This window comes from Colossoma macropomum, unplaced genomic scaffold, assembly GCF_904425465.1.
Source record: "Colossoma macropomum unplaced genomic scaffold, Colossoma_macropomum, whole genome shotgun sequence".
Classification (NCBI taxonomy): Eukaryota; Metazoa; Chordata; class Actinopteri; order Characiformes; family Serrasalmidae; genus Colossoma; species Colossoma macropomum.
This window is the reverse complement of record NW_023496050.1, coordinates 2,018,929-2,038,646: the sequence shown is the minus strand read 5'-3', so window position 1 is coordinate 2,038,646 and position 19,718 is coordinate 2,018,929. Positions and strand designations below refer to the sequence as shown.

General features: G+C 40.2%; 1 protein-coding gene across 1 annotated transcript in view; it reads right to left on the bottom strand.

The window, feature by feature from the left end:
* Positions 1-18,996, bottom strand: part of LOC118804537 (alpha-tectorin-like) — a 35,175-nt gene extending 16,179 nt beyond the window's left edge. The window contains exons 1-8 of the mRNA XM_036565030.1: positions 18,648-18,996; positions 18,031-18,075; positions 16,085-16,108; positions 15,505-15,894; positions 14,889-14,933; positions 12,653-12,706; positions 10,528-10,551; positions 393-514 (exon numbers count right to left, since the gene is read on the bottom strand). Coding sequence (XP_036420923.1) covers positions 393-514; positions 10,528-10,551; positions 12,653-12,706; positions 14,889-14,933; positions 15,505-15,894; positions 16,085-16,108; positions 18,031-18,075; positions 18,648-18,879 — 936 coding nt within the window. The 5' untranslated portion in view covers positions 18,880-18,996. The remainder of the gene's footprint in view (positions 1-392; positions 515-10,527; positions 10,552-12,652; positions 12,707-14,888; positions 14,934-15,504; positions 15,895-16,084; positions 16,109-18,030; positions 18,076-18,647) is intronic.
* Positions 18,997-19,718: the final 722 nt, after the last annotated feature.

Sequence of the window (19,718 nt, the reverse complement as noted above, 5' to 3'; positions counted from 1 at the left end):
TAAAACTGAGGTGAGGTTTCAACACATTTGACAAATATGAATCACCATTTAAAAGGTAAAAATATTTTTTAGCACACAAATTGTGCTACACACACATTCTTTCCCCATATTTTTCTAACTGGGATTCAAATTAGTTTGAGTGGAACATTCAGGCACAAATAATAGTAGCTGGTCATGTTGTATTTTGTATTTTGTGCAGTTATGGCCACGTCTTTGCTGAGAATTATGTTGCAATTATAATTATTACTGATTTTTAATTAATAGAGAATATTTACAGAATTTCAAATTGTCAATGGATTTCATGCACACATCAGTGAGTCTTAAATGCTTGAGACAACATGCTGCTTGAGACAGCAAAATTCTTTCCAAATAGGAAACTGAGACTGACTTACATATAACTGACTGTATGTTTTCCCAAAGAATGTAAATGGCTGCACAAGAAAAACAGTAGAGGAGCTTCCATCATCTATCCGTCCATTCACTGAGTCTCCAACTCCATAAGGATAGAAATGACCTGACATAACAGATAACGTAAGCAAGAAAATTTCAAGTTTGAGCAAAAAAGTTTCTCAGTATTTTCCACTTTATATCTCTCTCTTTTTTTTTAACAATATCTAAAGAACCCAGAAAAAGATTACCTTTAGTTACATTGCTTTATATAGTAGTGATTTCAGTAGCAGAAGACAGCAAACACAAAGGTGCTTTGGCATCAAAATTACAAGTTAATATGTAAGTTATAAACTTAATTTTTAGCAGGACAACAAGTGGTGGTGTAGTATAGATAGTGAAGAAACAGGAGCATGTCTGATCCCTGTTCATTTAGCAAAACTGTGGGAGTATAAGTGGGAATGTAGCATGTAAATAATTCTGTACAAATGTCTTAGGCATATATCTGTGTTCTTCTGACTGTATTCTTTTTAAATGTTTCAGTACATTTTTAAATGTATCTATTATTATTTTTATCCATTATAATGTAAGTAAAGTCTATTTACATAGTGCTTTTTACAACAGCCGTTGTTACAGAGTAGCTTTACAGAAAAATCCCGGGTCCAAGCCAGTGGCAACTTTGGCAAGGAAAAACTCCCTAAGAGCAAGAGGAAGAAACCTTGAGAGTAACCAAAACTCAAAAGGGGAATCTATCTTCCTCTAGTTAACACCAGATTGCAAAATAATAATACACAAGCAACACGAACAGATAGTAAGCTTTTACCATTAATGTAAAATATAAAAAACAGAGAAAGTGAAAAAAAAAACATCTGGTGGACAGAAGTATTTACATTAAGCAAACAGATCTGTAAAAATCAGTGTTACCAGTGAAAACCAGTAATTACTGTTAGAAGCATATCACAAAGAAAACCTATAATAATGGTTAGTTTATATGAATATTAGAAGTGCTCACTGTATTGTGAGGCAAGGGAAGCAGTGTCTATGATTAGATAATGCAGTGTTTTACTGGCAAAAACATATGGTAAAAATGCTGCATTATGGTTTTAAACAATGTTGTTGAATGCTTAAGACCATTGCACCATAGTGTAAAAACATACACCCATCTGGTCAAGTATCTACAGAGAACACTACGCCAATAATGTGACAGAAATTTCAGGGTGGCATCTGGGCTGGCTAATTTTAGGGAGGGAGCTGGCCACCCAAGCTATCCCTTGAAACCATGCATGACCGCTGCAGCCTGTCGGCTATTTTGCCAGCAGAACATTAAACCACAAGTGATTATTTTAACTAATGGACATTTATGCCATCAAAGTAAGACCTTTCAAAAGAACTTTAATACACTCTATGGCCAAAAGTATGTGGACAACTGTTCTAATTATTGAGTTCAGGTGTTTCAGCTGCATTCAATGCTAACAAATGTATAAAATCAAGCACATAGGCATTTAATTTCCATAGACAAACACTGGCAGTAGAATGGGTCATAGCGACCAACGCTGATTTTAAATGTGGCACTTCATAGAACTCTGCCCCAGTCAACTGTAAGTGCTATTATTGTGAAATGGAAGCATATGGTAGCAACAACAGGTCTGCCATTAAGTGGTAGACCACCCACATGCTCAGAGCAGAGCCAGAGCATGTAAAAATTGTCAATACTTTGTTGCATCACTCATTTCCAAGCAACATCAGCACAAACTCTGCTTTGGGAGCTCCATGGCTGAGCAGCTGCACAAAAGCCTAAGATCTCTTTGTGCAAAGCCAAGCATTGGCTTAAGTGGTGTAAAGCACACCACCACTGGACTCTGGAGCACTGGAAACGTGTTTTCTAGAGTGATGAATCATGCTTAACTATCTGGCAGTCTAATAGATGAATCTGGGTTTGGTGGGTGCCATGAGAAAGCTACCTACAGGAAATCATAGAGCCAACAGTAAAGTTTGGTGGAGGAAGAATAATGGTCTGGTGCTGTTTTAATGAAAGGTAATGGTATGCTATGCCATAAAACATTTTAGAAAATTGTATGCTCCATATAAATGCCAGTGGTTTTGGAATGGGAGTGTCCAACAAGATTTTATAGGTGTAATAGTCAAGTGTGACAATTTTACCTTATAGTGTATTTTGTTTATTTCTGAAGTAAAAAAAAGTGGAAAATGTGAAAAAACTGTAACATGATGGCTAGTTTATCCCACATGAGGATTGAGCCCACAATTCCCGCATTAGAAATGCAGTGCGCTATGGGATAAGCTGCTGACCAGGCACAGAGATGGACTCTGCAGAACTGAAGAGACTCTAGAATGGAGGGGAAAGAAAGAGAAAAGCAAAATTGCAACATAGGGTTAGTGCGCTACTGTTGAGCTACTGCAGCAATGCTGAGGAGAGCCTCAGGGTACAGTTGATAAACAAAAAGGGGGAGCTAAGGCTAAACAAAAGAAATGCCTGATCAGCATCTTCAAACAAAAGAGTTTCTAAAAACTAAGAGGGAAAGTAATCAACTAAAAAGGACACTCAAAGTTTTACTTACAAGTATAAAAACCCCGTTGAAGGCCACCGTGAGAAAAATCTGATTTTTCCAAAGAAGTCAAGACCTAAGAGAATACCATTACTGGCTCAGCAAAGAGACATGCACATTGCAACAGAAACTCAAGACTGAGTAGAAAGCAGCATGTGAGCACCCTGTAAGTAGAGTGCTCACAGCTGTTTTCGCTCAGACATAATTACAACTTATTGGTGCCTTGTCTCCCCCTAGCAATTGGAAGTGGCCTAGCATGAGGTCAGGAGATTAAAGTAGGGCACTACAGAGGACTGGCTTCTGGCAGGAAACATGGAATGTTAGGTTGATGCGCATGGTGCAGAGGGAGGAGAAGTCGGTAGGCCACTGGGTTGACCGAACGTGTCATTTTCAAAGGACCGATATAATGCAGGGCCAGTTTTTTGGACTCCACATTTAGTGGTAGGTCCTTGGTGGAGAGCTAGACTCGTTGCCCCAGATGGAAGGAAAGACCCAAATGTCGCCTACTATTGGTGGATTCTTTCTGACCCCCAGCAATTTGCAAAATGCCCCCCAAAACCTACTGGTAAACTGGGGTCCTCAATCAGAAACCACATCCATGGGAAAACCATGGATTCTGACCATGTGCTGCAGCAGGAGTGTGGCAGTCTCTTTGGCCAATGGGAGTTTTGGTAAGGCTGTAAATCTACAGGCCTTGAAAAATCGATCTACCACAACCATTATCACTGTATACCCTTGAGATGGTGGTAAGCCAGTGATGAAATTAATGGAGATCGCTGACCAAGCCCTGGATGGTGTGGGCAGAGGTTGGAACAGACCTGCAAGTTTTTTTTTTTTTTCAAATCAAATCAGATTTATTGTCACATCACAAGAGTACAGGGACACAGGTGAGTGAAAAACTTGAGTGCGAGTTCCACAAATTATGCAGAGAACAGTATTTACACATAGATAAACAAAACTATAGATAGGATAGAAGAATAGATAAAACCAATTTAACTAAAATATATACATATAATCTTACACAATAACTTAAAAATAATAATATTGCACCGAGACATATAATATTGCACTGGGAATGTAGAGTGAGTGTAATCAACTATATACTATATATAGTAATGGATATTACAATGCTATGTAGATGTGCAAATAATCACACTAGGTGTGGAGGTAGAAGATGGTACAGTAGGTGGCAGAGTATTTAGTAAAGTGCAAGGTACAGGAAGTTAAGTAGAAGCGCAGGGGGAGAGTATTGTCTTTGGATAGGTATTCAAAGTCCAGCTATGCAAGTAAAGTGCGGGAGTACAGTGGGTGCACGTACGTGTAATGGGAAGGGTTGGGCTGGGCAGAGCAGTGATTACTGGCTGTTCAATAGCCTGGTTGCATGGGGGAAGAAGCTGTCTTTGAGCCGACTGGTTCTGGCTTTTAAGCTTCTGAGCCTCCTACCACTCGGCAGCTGAGAGAACAGACAGTGACTAGGATGGGAGGGGTCCTTCATAATCCTTCTGGATTTCCTCAGGCAGCGACTGGTGTATAAATCCAATAGGTTAGGGAGCTGAACCCCGGTGATGGACTGTGCTGTCCGCACCACCCTCTGCAGAGATTTCCTCTCACGAACAGTACAGTTCCCGTACCAGGTGGTGATGCTGCCCGTCAGGATGCTTTCCACAGTGCAGGTGTAGAAGGTCTTAAGGATGCTGGGGTTCAGGCCAAACCTCCTCAGCCTTCTGAGGAAGTAGAGGCGCTGGTGGGCCTTCTTCACCACCTGTGAGGTGTGCACTGCCCATGTCAGGTCCTCGCTGATGTGAACACCGAGAAACTTAAAGCTGCTGACCCTCTCTACCGCAGTCCCATTGATGGAAATCGATGGGTGTACTCTCTCCTGCTTCCTGAAGTCCACGATCAGCTCCTTGGTCTTACTGACGTTTAGAGAGAGGTTATTCTCCTGGCACCAGTTTTCCAGGATTTTAACCTCCTCTCTGTAGGCCGATTCATCGTTGTTGGAGATCAGGCCCACAACTGTTGTGTCGTCAGCAAACTTTATGATGACGTTGGAGCTGTGTCTAGCAGTGCAGTCATGGGTGTACAGGGAGTACAGGAGCGGGCTGAGCACACAACCCTGGGGGGCTCCGATGTTGAGGGTCAAAGAGGAGGATGTGATACTTCCCATCCTTACCACCTGCCGTCGGTCCGTCAGGAAGTTCAGGATCCAGCTGCACAGTGTGCTGTTCAGACCCAGATCCCGGAGCTTGCAGTCGAGCCTCGAAGGAACGATTGTGTTGAATGCTGAACTGTAGTCTACAAACAGCATTCTCACATACGTGTCCTTCTTTTCCAGGTGGGAGAGGGCAGTGTGCAGGGTCAGGGCGATTGCATCGTCGGTGGATCTATTCCGCCTATATGCAAATTGCAGTGGGTCCAGGGTGGCAGGCAGTGAGGAACAGATGATATCTCTGACCAGCCTCTCAAAGCATTTGCTTACGATGGAGGTCAGGGCAACAGGTCGCCAGTCGTTCAGACAGGTAATACTAGCTGTCTTTGGAACTGGCACAATGGTGGCTAGTTTGAAACTAGCTGGCACGACCGAGAGAGACAGTGAGGTGTTATAGATGTCTGCAAAAACTCCTGCTAGTTCCCTGTAGCAGGCTTTAAGCACTCTCCCGGGAATGCCATCTGGTCCTGCTGACTTGCGTGGGTTCACCCTCTTGAAGGCTTTGCACACATCAGCTACGGAGACGGAGGGGGCGTTGGGATCAGCTGTGGGCGGGGCGCTCTCCAGTGGTGTTGCGGGAATTCCGTCGAAGCGAGCGTAGAAGTTATTAAGCTCGTCCGGCAGATCAGCGCTGGTACTGGGCAGAGTGCGAGAGGCAGTTTTATAGTCAGAGATTGTATTTAACCCCTGCCATCTGGGCTCTTTGTTCTGGGCACACACCTGGCAGGCTGCTACATAGGTCCTTACATCTCTTTCTAGGTTGGGCCACCAGAAATGCATTTTCAGGAACTCCAGTTTTTGTGTTACCCCTGGATAACTACTAAAGGGGAAAGAGTGACCCCACTGGAGAACCTGGGCCCTAACAGATGATGAAACATACTGTCGCACAGATGGTCCACACCCAGGGTTTGGTTCGGTTCTAAGAGCCTCCTGGATGGCTGATTCCAGCCCCCAACTTAATGGGGCAATGATTTGAGATTTGAGAATGCTAGTTTCTGGGGACTGGTTAGCAGGAGGTGCATCCCATTGCCTGGAGAGGGCATCGGGCTTGATGTTCTTTGAGCCAGATCAATAAAATCGAAGAGACTGAGGAATATCATCCACCTGGGTGACAGGGGTTATGACGTTTGGCCTGTTGTATGTAGGCCAAATTAATTAGATTAATTCAGACCAAGAAAGGATGTTTGGCCCCCTCCAGCCAATGCTGCCATTCTCCAGGGCTATCTTTACCATCAGCAACTCATGATCCCCGACATAGTAGTTACGTTTAGCGAGTAGAAAGCGCAGGGTGTAGCTTGTGGTCATCCTCAGAATGCTGGGACAACTTTGTTCCTAGACCTACATCAGAGGTGTCAACCTCCACTACAAATGGCAAGGCAAGATCCAGCAGTCACAAAACCAGTGCAGAGGTCAAACATCGTTTGATCTCTTCAAAGGCTCTCTAGGCTTCAGGTGTCCACTGAAAGCGACCTGTCCCCTTTTTAGTAAGGGCAGTCAATGGGGCTGCCACCATACTAAAGTTTTGAATGAAGCCCAGAAAACTTTGGAACATGCAAAGATGTGGGGCATGGCACATTCTGAGATGGCCTGAGTCTTAACTTTGTCCATGCTCAGTCAGTTCTTGGAGACAACAAACCCAAGAAAGTTCACCAACCGGGCATGGAAGACGGATTTCTCGAGCTTAACATACAAATGTTTCTGGAGCAGGAGCCAGAATACTTGATGGATATGAGTTACGTGTTCATCTACTGAATGACAATAGATGAGGATATCATCAAGGTAGACGAACATGTACTGGTTTAATGTCTCTTTGAGAATGCTGGAAGACATAGGGAGCATTCATGAGTCTGAATGACATTACAAGGTACTCATAATACCCAGATTGAGTAATGAATGCTGTCGTCCACTCATCTCCTTGGGGCACCCTAATGAGGTTATAGACACTGCACAGGTCCAATCAGAAAAAAAAAATCAAGGCCTGCTGCAGTGCCTCCAACACTGAGGACATCAAAGACAAGGAGTAATGGTCCTTGATTGTAATTTGTTAAGACCTCTGTAATCAATGCAGGGACAAAGGCCCCCATCCTTCTTCCCCACACAGAGGAAACCAAGCCCCAGCTGGTGAGATTACCGACTGCCCCTGAATTCACAAAGACTTGAAGTCTTCTTAAAATGTTTACCCCATGAAAGGGTGTCAGTTAGCAAAAGCCCTCTCTAGGAGAATTGATTAGGGTCCATCACAGACCTCGCTTTGTGCAATAGATGCCCCAGTTCAGGGCAACCAGAACATAAATGACTAGCCTTTCCACAGTATAGGCACCTCCTCTCCCACATACAGGCCTCCCGCTCCTGGCGAGAAAGGTGGGTATGACCTAACTGTGTGGGCTGGTCAACAGGTTCAAGCAGGTCAGGGACTTGAGGAGGTCCAGAAGGGGTACCCCACACAGGGGTAGCCCATGCCAGGGCCCGACCTGTAAGTAACGAGATGACATATGCTACCTTAGAACATTCAGTGGGGAACCTAGAGGGCTGCTGCTCAAAAGCCGATGAACATTGCAGGAGAAAGCCCCCCGTTATACCTTTCAGGAGGAAGAAGCTTGGGTTCTGCCCTAGGAATAGCTAAGGCTAAACAAAAGAAATGCCAGATCATCATCTTCAAAACAAAAGAGTTCCTGAAAACTAAGGGGAAAAGTAATTAACCAAAAAGGACACTCAAAGTTGTTTTTTAATACTTACATCAGGAAGGCCACTGGGAGAGAATCCAGATTTTAACAAAGAACTCGAGACCTGAGAGAGCACCTTTATCAGCTCAGTAGAGAGCCATTCGCATGGCAGCATAATCTCAAGACAGCAGAAAGCAGCATGTGAGCACTGAGAGAAAGTATAGGTCTTTTCACATTTGCTTTCTTCTATGCTCTAACCTATGTTGTCTTTTTGTTGTGTCAGCTGTATTGTCTTACTGTTGTGTGCCTTTTGGTGTTTTATCTGTATTGTTCCCCCTGAGGTGAGAACAACCTCACCTTACCCCTGGGGTCTCCCTTGACCCCAGACCCCAGACCCCCTTCCCCTTCTTCCCCAACCTTTTGATTGTCACCTACTTCCCCTCCCTTTTTGCTTCCTCCCCCGACCCCCAGTATCTCTATTTAAACCATGTCAGACCATGTACTCATCAGACTGGACTGCTGACCAGACTGGGCTAGACTGGACTGCTGACCAGGCTAGACTAGAATGGACTGGTGACCAGACTAGACTGGTGACACACTGATGACCAAGCTGTGCCCGTGCATGATTGTCTGCATGCACATGAATAAGACTAGACTCCTGATACTGCTGATTGACTGTTGATTGACCACACTGTACTCATACTCTGTATGTGGAAATAAATCTCCAGTCAACGCCGAAGCTCCAGTCTCCTGACTCTTCCTGCTGAATTTTTAACAGCACCCCTTAAGTAGGGTGCCCACAGCTGTTACTGCTCAGTCCTAATTACCCCTTAGTGGTGCCTTGTCTCCCCCTAGTGGCTGGATGTGGCCTAGCATGAGGCCAGGACATTACAGTAATCTGGCCTTGTGCAACCTCTGCAGCAAGCACACTGGTAACACTTTAAGGTCTGCTTCTAAAAAACTAATTAATGATTAGCAAGCATAATTAATAATGTCCTTGTAAACTAAAGCATATTGTTTTTACACAAGCTGTTGTATAAACATATTTAAAAGATAAGTTAATAAGCAGTTACCTGCCTGACTGCATTGTGCCATCTGTAAAGTTTGGTAGAGAAGGGATAATGCTATTTGGTTGTTTTTCAGGGGTTGGCCTAGACCCCTTAGTTCCAGTGAAGGGAAACCTAATGCTTCAGCAGACCAAGACATTTTGGACAACTGTATGCTATCAACTTTGTGGGAAGAGTTTGAGCAAGGTCTTTTTCTGTTCCAGCATGACTGTGCACCAGTGCACAAAGCATGGTCCATAAAGGCATGGTTGGATGAGTTTGGTGCAGAAGAACTTGACTGTTCCGCACAGAGCCCTTACATTAACACTAACAAACACCTTTGGGATGAACTAGAATGGAGATTCCAAGGCAGGCCCTTTCGTCCAACATCAGTGTCTGACCTCACAAATGCTCTTCTGGAGGAATGGGCAAAAATTCCCACAGACACACTCCAAAATCTTGTATAAACCTTCCTAGAGTAGTGGAAGCTGTTATAGCTGCAAAGGGGGGACCAACTCCATATTAATGCCTATGGATTTAGAATGGAATGTCATTAAAAAGCTCCTGTAGGTGTAATGTGCAGGTGACCCAATACTTTTGTCCATAAGGTGTATGTGTGATTCTCTGTTTTTGCCTTATTGACTACAACAAGATGATCAACAAGAAAAAAAGTGATTCAGACATAGCAAAGATAATCAACCTATTCGTGCTTAGTCATATTCACTTGTGTAACATACACTATATTGCCAAAAGTATTTGCTCGTCTGCCTTCACACGCATATGAACTTGAGTGACATCCCATTCTTAATCCATAGGGTTTAATATGATGTTGGCCCACCAAGTTGGGAGCATGAAATTGTCCAAACTCTCTTGGTATGCTGAAGCATTAAGAGTTCCTTTCACTGGAACTAAGGGGCCGAGCCCAACTCCTGAAAAACAACCCCACACCATAATCCAAACTTACACTTGGCACAATGCAGTCAGACAAGTACCGTTCTCCTGGCAACCACCAAACCCAGACTCGTTCATCGAATTGTCAGACGGACAAGTGTGATTCGTCACTCCAGAGAACATGTCTCCACTGCTCTAGAGTCCAGTGGCGGCGTGCTTTACATCAGTGCATTCGACGCTTTGCATTGCGCTTGGTGATGCTTGGATGCAGCTGCTCGGCCATGGAAACCCATTTCATGAAGCTCTCTACGCACTGTTCTTGAGCTAATCTGAAGGCCACATGAAGTTTGGAGGTCTGTAGTGATTGACTCTGCAGAAAGTTGGCGACCTCTGAGCACTATAAGCCTCAGCATCCACTGACCCTGCTCTGTCATTTTACGTGGCCGACCACTTCGTGGCTGACTTGCTGTCATTCCCAATCGCTTCCACTTTATTATAAGACCACTGACAGTTGACTGTGGAATATTTAGTAGTGAGGAAATTTCACGACTGGACTTGTTGCACGGGTGTCATCCTATCATGGTACCACGCTGGAATTCACTGAGTACTGTTGGAAACGGTTACTGAAACAGTTTCAAAAAGTGTCACATATACAACCGTTCATCAACCTATTAATTCATGGTGCTTGGTCATATTTACTGGTGTAGCATATGTCCTGCAAAAGGCTCACACTCAACAGAATCAAAGAATCAAAGTTTCAAAATTACCAGTAGAGGTTGTTACTCCTGTACCTGCAGAAGAAATGGAGAAATACAATAAATATGATGACCAAAAATTAATATTATAATGCAATGCATGTTTGTTACATGAGATAAATATTTCAATGTTAAAGCATATCTTACTTATATTTAAGATATAAGCAAAGAATGTGTTAATATTTAACCACGTTGACATTGTTTCCTAAAAACTGTCATTAAAATAAATGTTAAAGAACTAGGATAAGATGTAGGACACAAAATTTATTATTCTAACATATTTGTGAATATCTGGTAGTTAGATGTTGGTTTAGCTGTTGTAACAATAAAAGCATAAAATTTGAACTACAAGCGGCAATATGCAGAGTCCAAGCACTAATCAGCCTAATTAGATTTAAATGGTCAGACTGGGGTCCATCTGCAGACAGAAAATAAATGATAGGGATCATATCATTATCATCATCATCATCATCATCACTTTTATTTATATAGTTCCCATGCTCAAGGACCAGTGAAGACTCTGAAGGACAGGGGTGATGTGGTCATTCTTTTTTGAAAAGGTGACAATCCTAGCAGCAGCGTTTTGAACAGACTGTAACCTAGTGAGGGCTTTGACAGGGAGACCAGAAAAAAGAACACTGCAGTAGTCTAGCCATGATGTCACTAATGCATGCACAAGTGTTTCTACATCAGCTTGGCTGAGAAATGGTCGGAGGCAAGAATATTGCATATAATATTGAATATAATATTGAAATATTTGCTAGCATTCAGTTTTAAAAAGTTCAAACTCATCCATGACTTTATGTCATGGATACAGTCAGATGGAGCAGGTGGTGGTGTAGTCTGAACAGGGCTAACGCTAACATAGAGTGTCATCTGTGTAACAATAAAAAATTAAACCATGAAGGCGTATTATTTGCCCAAGTGGCAGCATTTAAATGGTGAAGAGCTATGGACCTAAAACCCTGTGGAACACCCTTAGTGACAGACACTATAGAGGATTTATTATTCTGAATAGCTACATATTGATGTCTGTCACAGAGATATGAGGAAAGCCTGGAAAGGGCGGATCCGGTAATACTAATGAAAGAGTAATAGATCATGAGATATGGTATTGAATGCGGAGCTAAGATCAAGAAGTATTAACATACTAAGAGCTCCTGAATTAGCTACACATAGAAGATCATTAGTAACTCTAAGAAGTGCAGTCTCTGTACTCTGCAAGGGATGAAAAGGCTTGTATAAATTATTTGCTTCCAGGTGGGACTGCAACTGTGTAGCAACTACTCTTTCCAACAGCTTAGCAGTGAATGGGAGATTAGAAATTGGTCGGTAATTATTTAAGTCATGATAGTCTAGACCTGGCTTTTTCAGGACAGGGTTAATAACAGCAGTTTTGAGGTCGATAGTTCATCAAAAGTCCTTCACATGTCATGATTACAAAAGAGGGACCTTGAATGAAGATATGGTTCAAGTTTTATATAGACTGGTGTTTTGATCTTATAAAAAGCCACATATTTTGAAGAAAAAAGTGTGTCCTACATTTTATGCTAGTTCTGTAACATTTATTTTCATGACAGTTTTTAGGAAACAATGTTAACGTGGTTAAATATTAACACATATTTGGTAATATTGGATGGCATTCATCCTCAGCTGCATGATTACTGAAGACGGGCCTTGACTGAAAGTATTGTTCAACTTTTATACAGATTGTTGTTTCGATTAATTTTGGTATAAGCCAATAAATAAGCACCACCCAGAATTGTGTCTGTATGCCTCAAAGTGTAAAAGATACAGGGCAAAACATAAAACGCTGTGTTGTAGCACCCACTTCAGGCCAATTGGGTTCATCTTATGTGCATGAGTAGTGGGAGGGACTATGTGAAAACCAGGTTTCACACCTGTACACTTTACAGTTTGGCCTGCATGAATAGTTTTAGTGAAAAATAATTTATGTGAATTTGTGCAAAAACAATAGAGACCTGCGGACCTTGGACCTCTAATAAATTATTAGAAAAAGATCACTGAAAAAGCTCATTTTCAATTCTTTTGCAATTCAAAAATTGCTAAAAGCTCTGCCATGAAAAGTCATGAAAAATGGGATAAACAGTAGAACATCAAAAACACAATAACATACTTGGCAAGGATTGGTAGGTACTTGTTGATGTTGTTGTTGTTGCTCCTCCGATGGCTTTTAGAGAAAACAGCACAAACAAAACAAAAACAATTAAAACAGTAATATTAAAAAAACACACTGTCTACTTTTTATCATTTTAATGACTAAAGATTAAGGCTGGACCCACACTAGATGATTTTTAGCCCAATTTATCCCAATTTGCTTATTCCAACAAGCTAAATCAGGAGTGATTGATGATGTGAGAGAGGAAATGACTCAAACATGAGCTTTTTCGTTCAAGATCCTGAGTGATCAGAGGCCTTCTGATATTTCTAAACATGTTTGATGTTTACACATCAAAACATTACCTGTAGCGTGAGATGGTGAATGTCATTACTGAATGAGTGATTCAGAAAACAGCCAATCAGAGAGTTAGGAAACAGATACAAGAAAAAGTGCATGTACAGTGCATATGCAGGTGATCAGCCACCAAACTAATTCTTGTTGTAAAGCACAGGCAAATAAGAGCATTTGTAATATTTAGAATATATTTAATGTCAATTTTTTACAGATCCAGATGTTAAATTACTCTCTTTAATATTTTATGCAGCTGCAGTTTGTAGTAAAATATTTCTTTAGCTCTTACTGTAGAATAGAAACCTGTCTGCATTTTTCAACCACATATTCATCTACAGTGTGTAAAACACAATCAGCTCTGGTACAGTTTTGATTTCTTTGTATCACGTGATAACGGTGTACATTTATTTCATGGCTGAAATATGTTACAAACTCTCTTTGCCTTATCGTCTAGTGTGAGGGCCCTCACAACAATTGCGTTAAGTGTGTGTCAAGTCAAGTCAAGTCAAGTCAAATTTGTTTGTATAGCGCTTTTTACAACTGATGTTGTCACAAAGCAGCTTCACAGAAATCCATTAAGGACAAAGTTTTAACATGAAATGTAAATCCTCCAGCTGAGCAAGCCAGTGGCAACAGTGGCAAGGAAAAACTCCCTCAGAGCTGGGGAAGAAACCTTGGGAGGAACCAAGGCTCACGGGGGGGACCCATCCTCCTCTGGTCAAACTACCTACAAAATTATTATACTACTAATATTAATAGCAGTAGTAGTAATGTGTGATGCTCTGAGTTTTATAAATCAATTAGAATTTTACAAATCGTCTGAAAGTCTGGTAATTAGATGTTGGTTTTGCTATTGCAACATTAAAAAGCATAAAATTCAACTGCATGCGGCAATATGCAGGGTCCAAGCAGCATTCAGCATAATTACATTTAAATGGTCAGACTAGTGCCTATTTTCAGATGGAAAATAAATGATAGAGAGACAGAGTTCATCAAAAGTCCTTCATATGTCAAGATTACGGAAGAGGGGCCTTGAATGAAGATATTGTTCAACTTTTATACAGATTGGTGTTTCGATCTTATAACAAGCCACATATTTTGAAGAAAAAATATTTGACACACAGTCCATTTACTGACATAACTACTAATTGCAAAGATATTCGAATCACAAAAGAGCTGTTATTTATTTATAGAAAATAGAAAATAATGACTACTGGATTTTTAATGTTTTGTCTGTGTCATGTTTAAAATGCTTTAACTGAATCTCAGTTCATATAAAAGTGGTATAAATTTTGAGATGATGAGACCTTTTTAGAGACTAATTTAATTCAGATTTGCCAAGAGCACAATGATTAGTTAATATATGGTGATGAAAATGGGCCAAAACATCCAAATGTTTTTGATAATTATTCATCTCCAGGTGCCACAGAATATTTCAAAACCAATTTTGAGAAAAAAAAAATGTTCATAAAAAATTAGTGTGCAAAAAGGGCTGTTCATAAAGGGCTGTTTTCAAACAATTAATGATATATTTATTCGTCTCACTAAAATGAATTAATTGTATCCAGTTTAATGTCCTCAAGTGAAATGATATATGAAATATACTTGATTAAAATAAATAGAAAATTGAGTAGCGCCTCTCAGTGGTAATTTTTTTTAAACTTCATAGGGCATTTGTGAGTTTTTTCATAGGAGTAATATTTGAGATTTAAGGCTGATTCTTTCAAGTTGATGAATTTTGGGTTAGTATAAGACCTGCAGAGCTTGCACCTCTAGTAAATGATTAGAAAAAAAGATCATTGAAAAAATCATTGCAATTTAACATTTACTAAAAGTTCTGCCATGAAAATAAATGTAAAAATAAGATAAATATTAGGATATCAAAGACAGAATAACATACTTGGTGGGGATTGGTAGGTAGGTGTTGGTGTTACTCCTCCAACATCTTTTAGGGAAAACAACACAAGCAAAACAAAAAAACAATTAAACAGTAATGTTGAAAAAGCACACTGTCTACCTTTTAAACATTCTAATGTTTAAAGATTTAAACTGAAATCAAACTAAATGATTTTTAGCCCAAATTGATGCCCGATTTCCATATTCCAACAAGCTCGATCAGCAGTGGTTGAAAGTGTGGGTGATCTGATGGTGTACGAGGAAACGACTCAATCTTTAGCTTTTTCAAACAAGATCCTGAGTGCAACTAAAAGCACAACCAGGTCTGGTCCAGTTAGGTTTCATTGTATCATGTGAAAACAAGATACATTTGGGGTTTTGAAAGCTTTTCGTTGCTGAAATTTGTTATTTGAGTTATACAGTTTCTTTGCCTTATCTTCTAGTGTGAATGACCTCATGATAAAAATACAAGACATTCTATAAAAGACTGACATTAAGTGTGTGATGCTCCCCATTTAGAATTTTATGTACTATAATTTACAACCAGCTTAAGAACATGTACATAATTGCAAAAACATACTGTAACATCTCTACTGCTAGGTTTTATCTGCAATAATTACCTGCACAATATGCCAAATGACAGGCAGATGGTCTGACAAACTCATAGATGTAGTAATTTCCTGGGCAAGCTTTCACTCGAATAGGATTGGATGTGAAGTAACAGCAGTTGCCGCTCCAGCTACCGCAGACTTGGCGGGTGACCACTCCGTCCTGCAGTTGAGGATGAATGCCATTGATCCAGAGGGGGGCGTGAGTGCCACACATGAGAACATTTACACATGACTCTGGCATCCGGACGTTTTGTCCCTGATACTTGAGCCTGTACCAGCCGACCCACGTGACGTACTGATCACACCTCACATTCGCACTGTTGGAGTAGTTGGTGGCTCTCCAAGGCTCATCCAGCACAGTGTAGTTATAGCACGGGTCAGTACTGCTGGAAACTGTCACTGAAAAAGTTTCAAAAAGTGTCACATATACAACAGAGTTCATCAACCTATTAATTCAGGGTGCTTAGTCATATTCACTGGTGTAGCATATGTCCTGCAAAAGGCTCACACTCAACAGACCTCAACAAATAGAGCCCCAGAATCAAATCACAATCAAAGCATTAAATCAGAATCAAAGTATCAAAATTACCAGTAGAGGTTGTTACTCCTGTACCTGCAGAAGAAATGGAGAAATACAATAAATATGATGACCAAAAATGCATATTTCTAAACACGCTTGATGCTAACAAAATTAAAATCTTAACAAATTCCTTAGTGTGAGATCGTGGGTGCCATTTTTGAATTATTGATTCAGGCAACAGCCAATCTAAGAGGTAGGAAACAGATACAAGGAAAATGCATGTACACTGCATATGCAGGGGATTAGCCACCAGATGAATTCTGCTTGTACAGCACAGGCAAAGGAGGCAATGTAATATGTAGAGTATATTTAATGTTAATACTGTACAGATCCAGATGTTAAATTACTCTCTTTACAATTTAATGCAGATGCAGTTTGTGGTAAAATATTTCTTCAGCTTTCACTGTACAATAAAATGCTGTCCGGCACTTTTCAACCACATATTCATTCACAGTTTGAAAAGCACGAACAGGTCCGGTCCAATTTAGCTTTCTTTGTATCACGTGATAACGGGGTACATCTTTTATGTAGCTTAAATATGTTATAGGTGTTAAAACTCTCTTTGCCTTATTGTCTCGTGTAAGTGCCCTCATAACAAAAATACAAGACCTTCTGTAAAAGAGTGACGTCGAGTGTGTGATGCTCTCACTTTTAGAAATCTATTAAAATTGTACACATCATATAATTTACAACCAGTTGAAGAATATGTACACAGATGCAAAAAGATATATAAAAGATCTTGATAGAAATACTATTAGGGTTTTAGAATAATTATTCAGTATTAAGCTCTCAAATCCCAGCTGAAATTGATTGGCTGTTGGCAGCCAAAGTTTTCCAGTTATCAGATCATCTTTGAAAACTGTAATAAAAGAGACCCTCCTCTGGGGCATGCAATACACAGTGCAAATAGGGAGATCAGAGGCTCAGAGAGTCAGAGAGTGGATAAGAGTAAATGGGAAAAACACCTGAGTGCCCTCAGCAAACTGCTGTTTTGTGGATATAGATCATAGTTTAATAAACTGACTGTTCTATTGTTTATCTCCAACATGTTTACTACCATAAATCCCTTTTTAAGTGAACCACTATTGTCTAATACAAAAAATCAATAAATGTTTTGTGAGTCGTAACTAGCAGATGATGTTATAACCGTAATAGTTCATTTTTGGCAGAGAAATTGCTACTTAGCTTTAACAGCTCCCCTATTGACATAGATGTGCCAAAATTGACAGGCTACCTCAGAATGTTTTGACACATAACAAAACAACTTTCATTAGAAACAGACAAAGCATTCATGCATTACAGCTGCTTTAGTCATCAATGCTGTGATCCATAAGGATTGTTCAGCACGTGACTGCCTTATTGTATACAAATGTCAGCGTAGTTTGGGGAACTATTATATTTCAGGATCTTGCAGAGAAAAATGAATATCAGTTTAATGATGACTGGATGATCAACCTAAGGCAAGTTTGTAAAGCTAGGTGTTGCAACACGTTAATTATCTCAAATTTTTCCAGAGGAAAGGGGATGTGTGGTGTTTTGGGTTTTTGATCATTTTTGGTTTAGTATAAGCCAATAAATAAGCACCACCCAGAATTATGTCTATATACCGCAGGGTGTAAAAGATATAGGCCAGAACATAAAACACTACATTGTAGCGCCCACTTCAGGCCAATTCATCTTGTGTGCACGAGTAGTGGGAGGGACTATCTGATGGCCGAGATTCATACCTGTACACTTTACAGTTTGGTCTGCAAAAATAGTTTTAGCAGTGAAAAATAGTCAATGTGAATTTGTGCTAAAACAATAGAGACCTGCAGAGCTTGCACCTCTAGTAAATGATTAGAAAAAAGATCATTGAAAAAATCATTGCAATTTAACATTTACTAAAAGTTCTGCCATGAAAATAAATGTAAAAATAAGATAAATATTAGGATATCAAAGACAGAATAACATACTTGGTGGGGATTGGTAGGTAGGTGTTGGTGTTACTCCTCCAACATCTTTTAGGGAACACAACACAAACAAAACAAAAAACAATTAAACAGTAATGTTGAAAAAGCACACTGTCTACCTTTTAAACTTTTAACGATTAAAGATTTAAACTGAACCAACACTAGATGACTTTTAGCCCAAATTGATGCCCGATTTCCATATTCCAACAAGCTCGATCAGCAGTGGTTGAAAGTGTGGGTGATCTGATGGTGTTACGAGGAAACGACTCAATCTTTAGCTTTTTCAAACAAGATCCTGAGTGCAACTAAAAGCACAACCAGGTCTGGTCCAGTTAGGTTTCATTGTATCATGTGAAAACAAGATACATTTGGGGTTTTGAAAGCTTTTCGTTGCTGAAATTTGTTATTTGAGTTATACAGTTTCTTTGCCTTATCTTCTAGTGTGAATGACCTCATGATAAAAATACAAGACATTCTATAAAAGACTGACATTAAGTGTGTGATGCTCCCCATTTAAAGAATTTTACGTACTATAATTTACAACCAGCTTAAGAACATGTACATAATTGCAAAAACATACTGTAACATCTCTACTGCTAGGTTTTATCTGCAATAATTACCTGCACAATATGCCAAATGACAGGCAGATGGTCTGACAAACTCATAGATGTAGTAATTTCCTGGGCAAGCTTTCACTCGAATAGGATTGGATGTGAAGTAACAGCAGTTGCCGCTCCAGCTACCGCAGACTTGGCGGGTGACCACTCCGTCCTGCAGTTGAGGATGAATGCCATTGATCCAGAGGGGGGCGTGAGTGCCACACATGAGAACATTTACACATGACTCTGGCATCCGGACGTTTTGTCCCTGATACTTGAGCCTGTACCAGCCGACCCACGTGACGTACTGATCACACCTCACATTCGCACTGTTGGAGTAGTTGGTGGCTCTCCAAGGCTCATCCAGCACAGTGTAGTTATAGCACGGGTCAGTACTGCTGGAAACTGTCACTGAAAAAGTTTCAAAAAGTGTCACATATACAACAGAGTTCATCAACCTATTAATTCAGGGTGCTTAGTCATATTCACTGGTGTAGCATATGTCCTGCAAAAGGTTCACACTCAACAGACCTCAACAAATAGAGCCCCAGAATCAAATCACAATCAAAGCATTAAATCAGAATCAAAGTATCAAAATTACCAGTAGAGGTTGTTACTCCTGTACCTGCAGAAGAAATGGAGAAATACAATAAATATGATGACCAAAAATGAATATTATAATACAATACATGTTTGTTACATGAGATAAATATTTCAGTCTTAAAGCACACTTATATTTAAGATATAAGCAAAGAATGTGTTAATATTTAACCACTTTAACATTGTTTCCTGAAAACTTTCATGAAAATAAATGTTAAAGAACTAGGAAGAAATATAGGACACAAAAATTATTGTGAATGTCTGGTAGTTAGATGTTGGTTTTGTTGTTGTAATAATAAAAGCATAAAATTCCACAGCATGCAGCAATATGCAGGGTCCAAGCACCAGTCAGCAAAATCAGATTTAAATGGACAGACTAAGGTCTATTTGCAGACAGAAAGTAAATGATAGAGAGACAGAGTTCATCAAAAGTCCTTCATGTGTCATGATTATTGAAGATGGGCCTTGAATGAAGATATGGTTCAAGTTTTA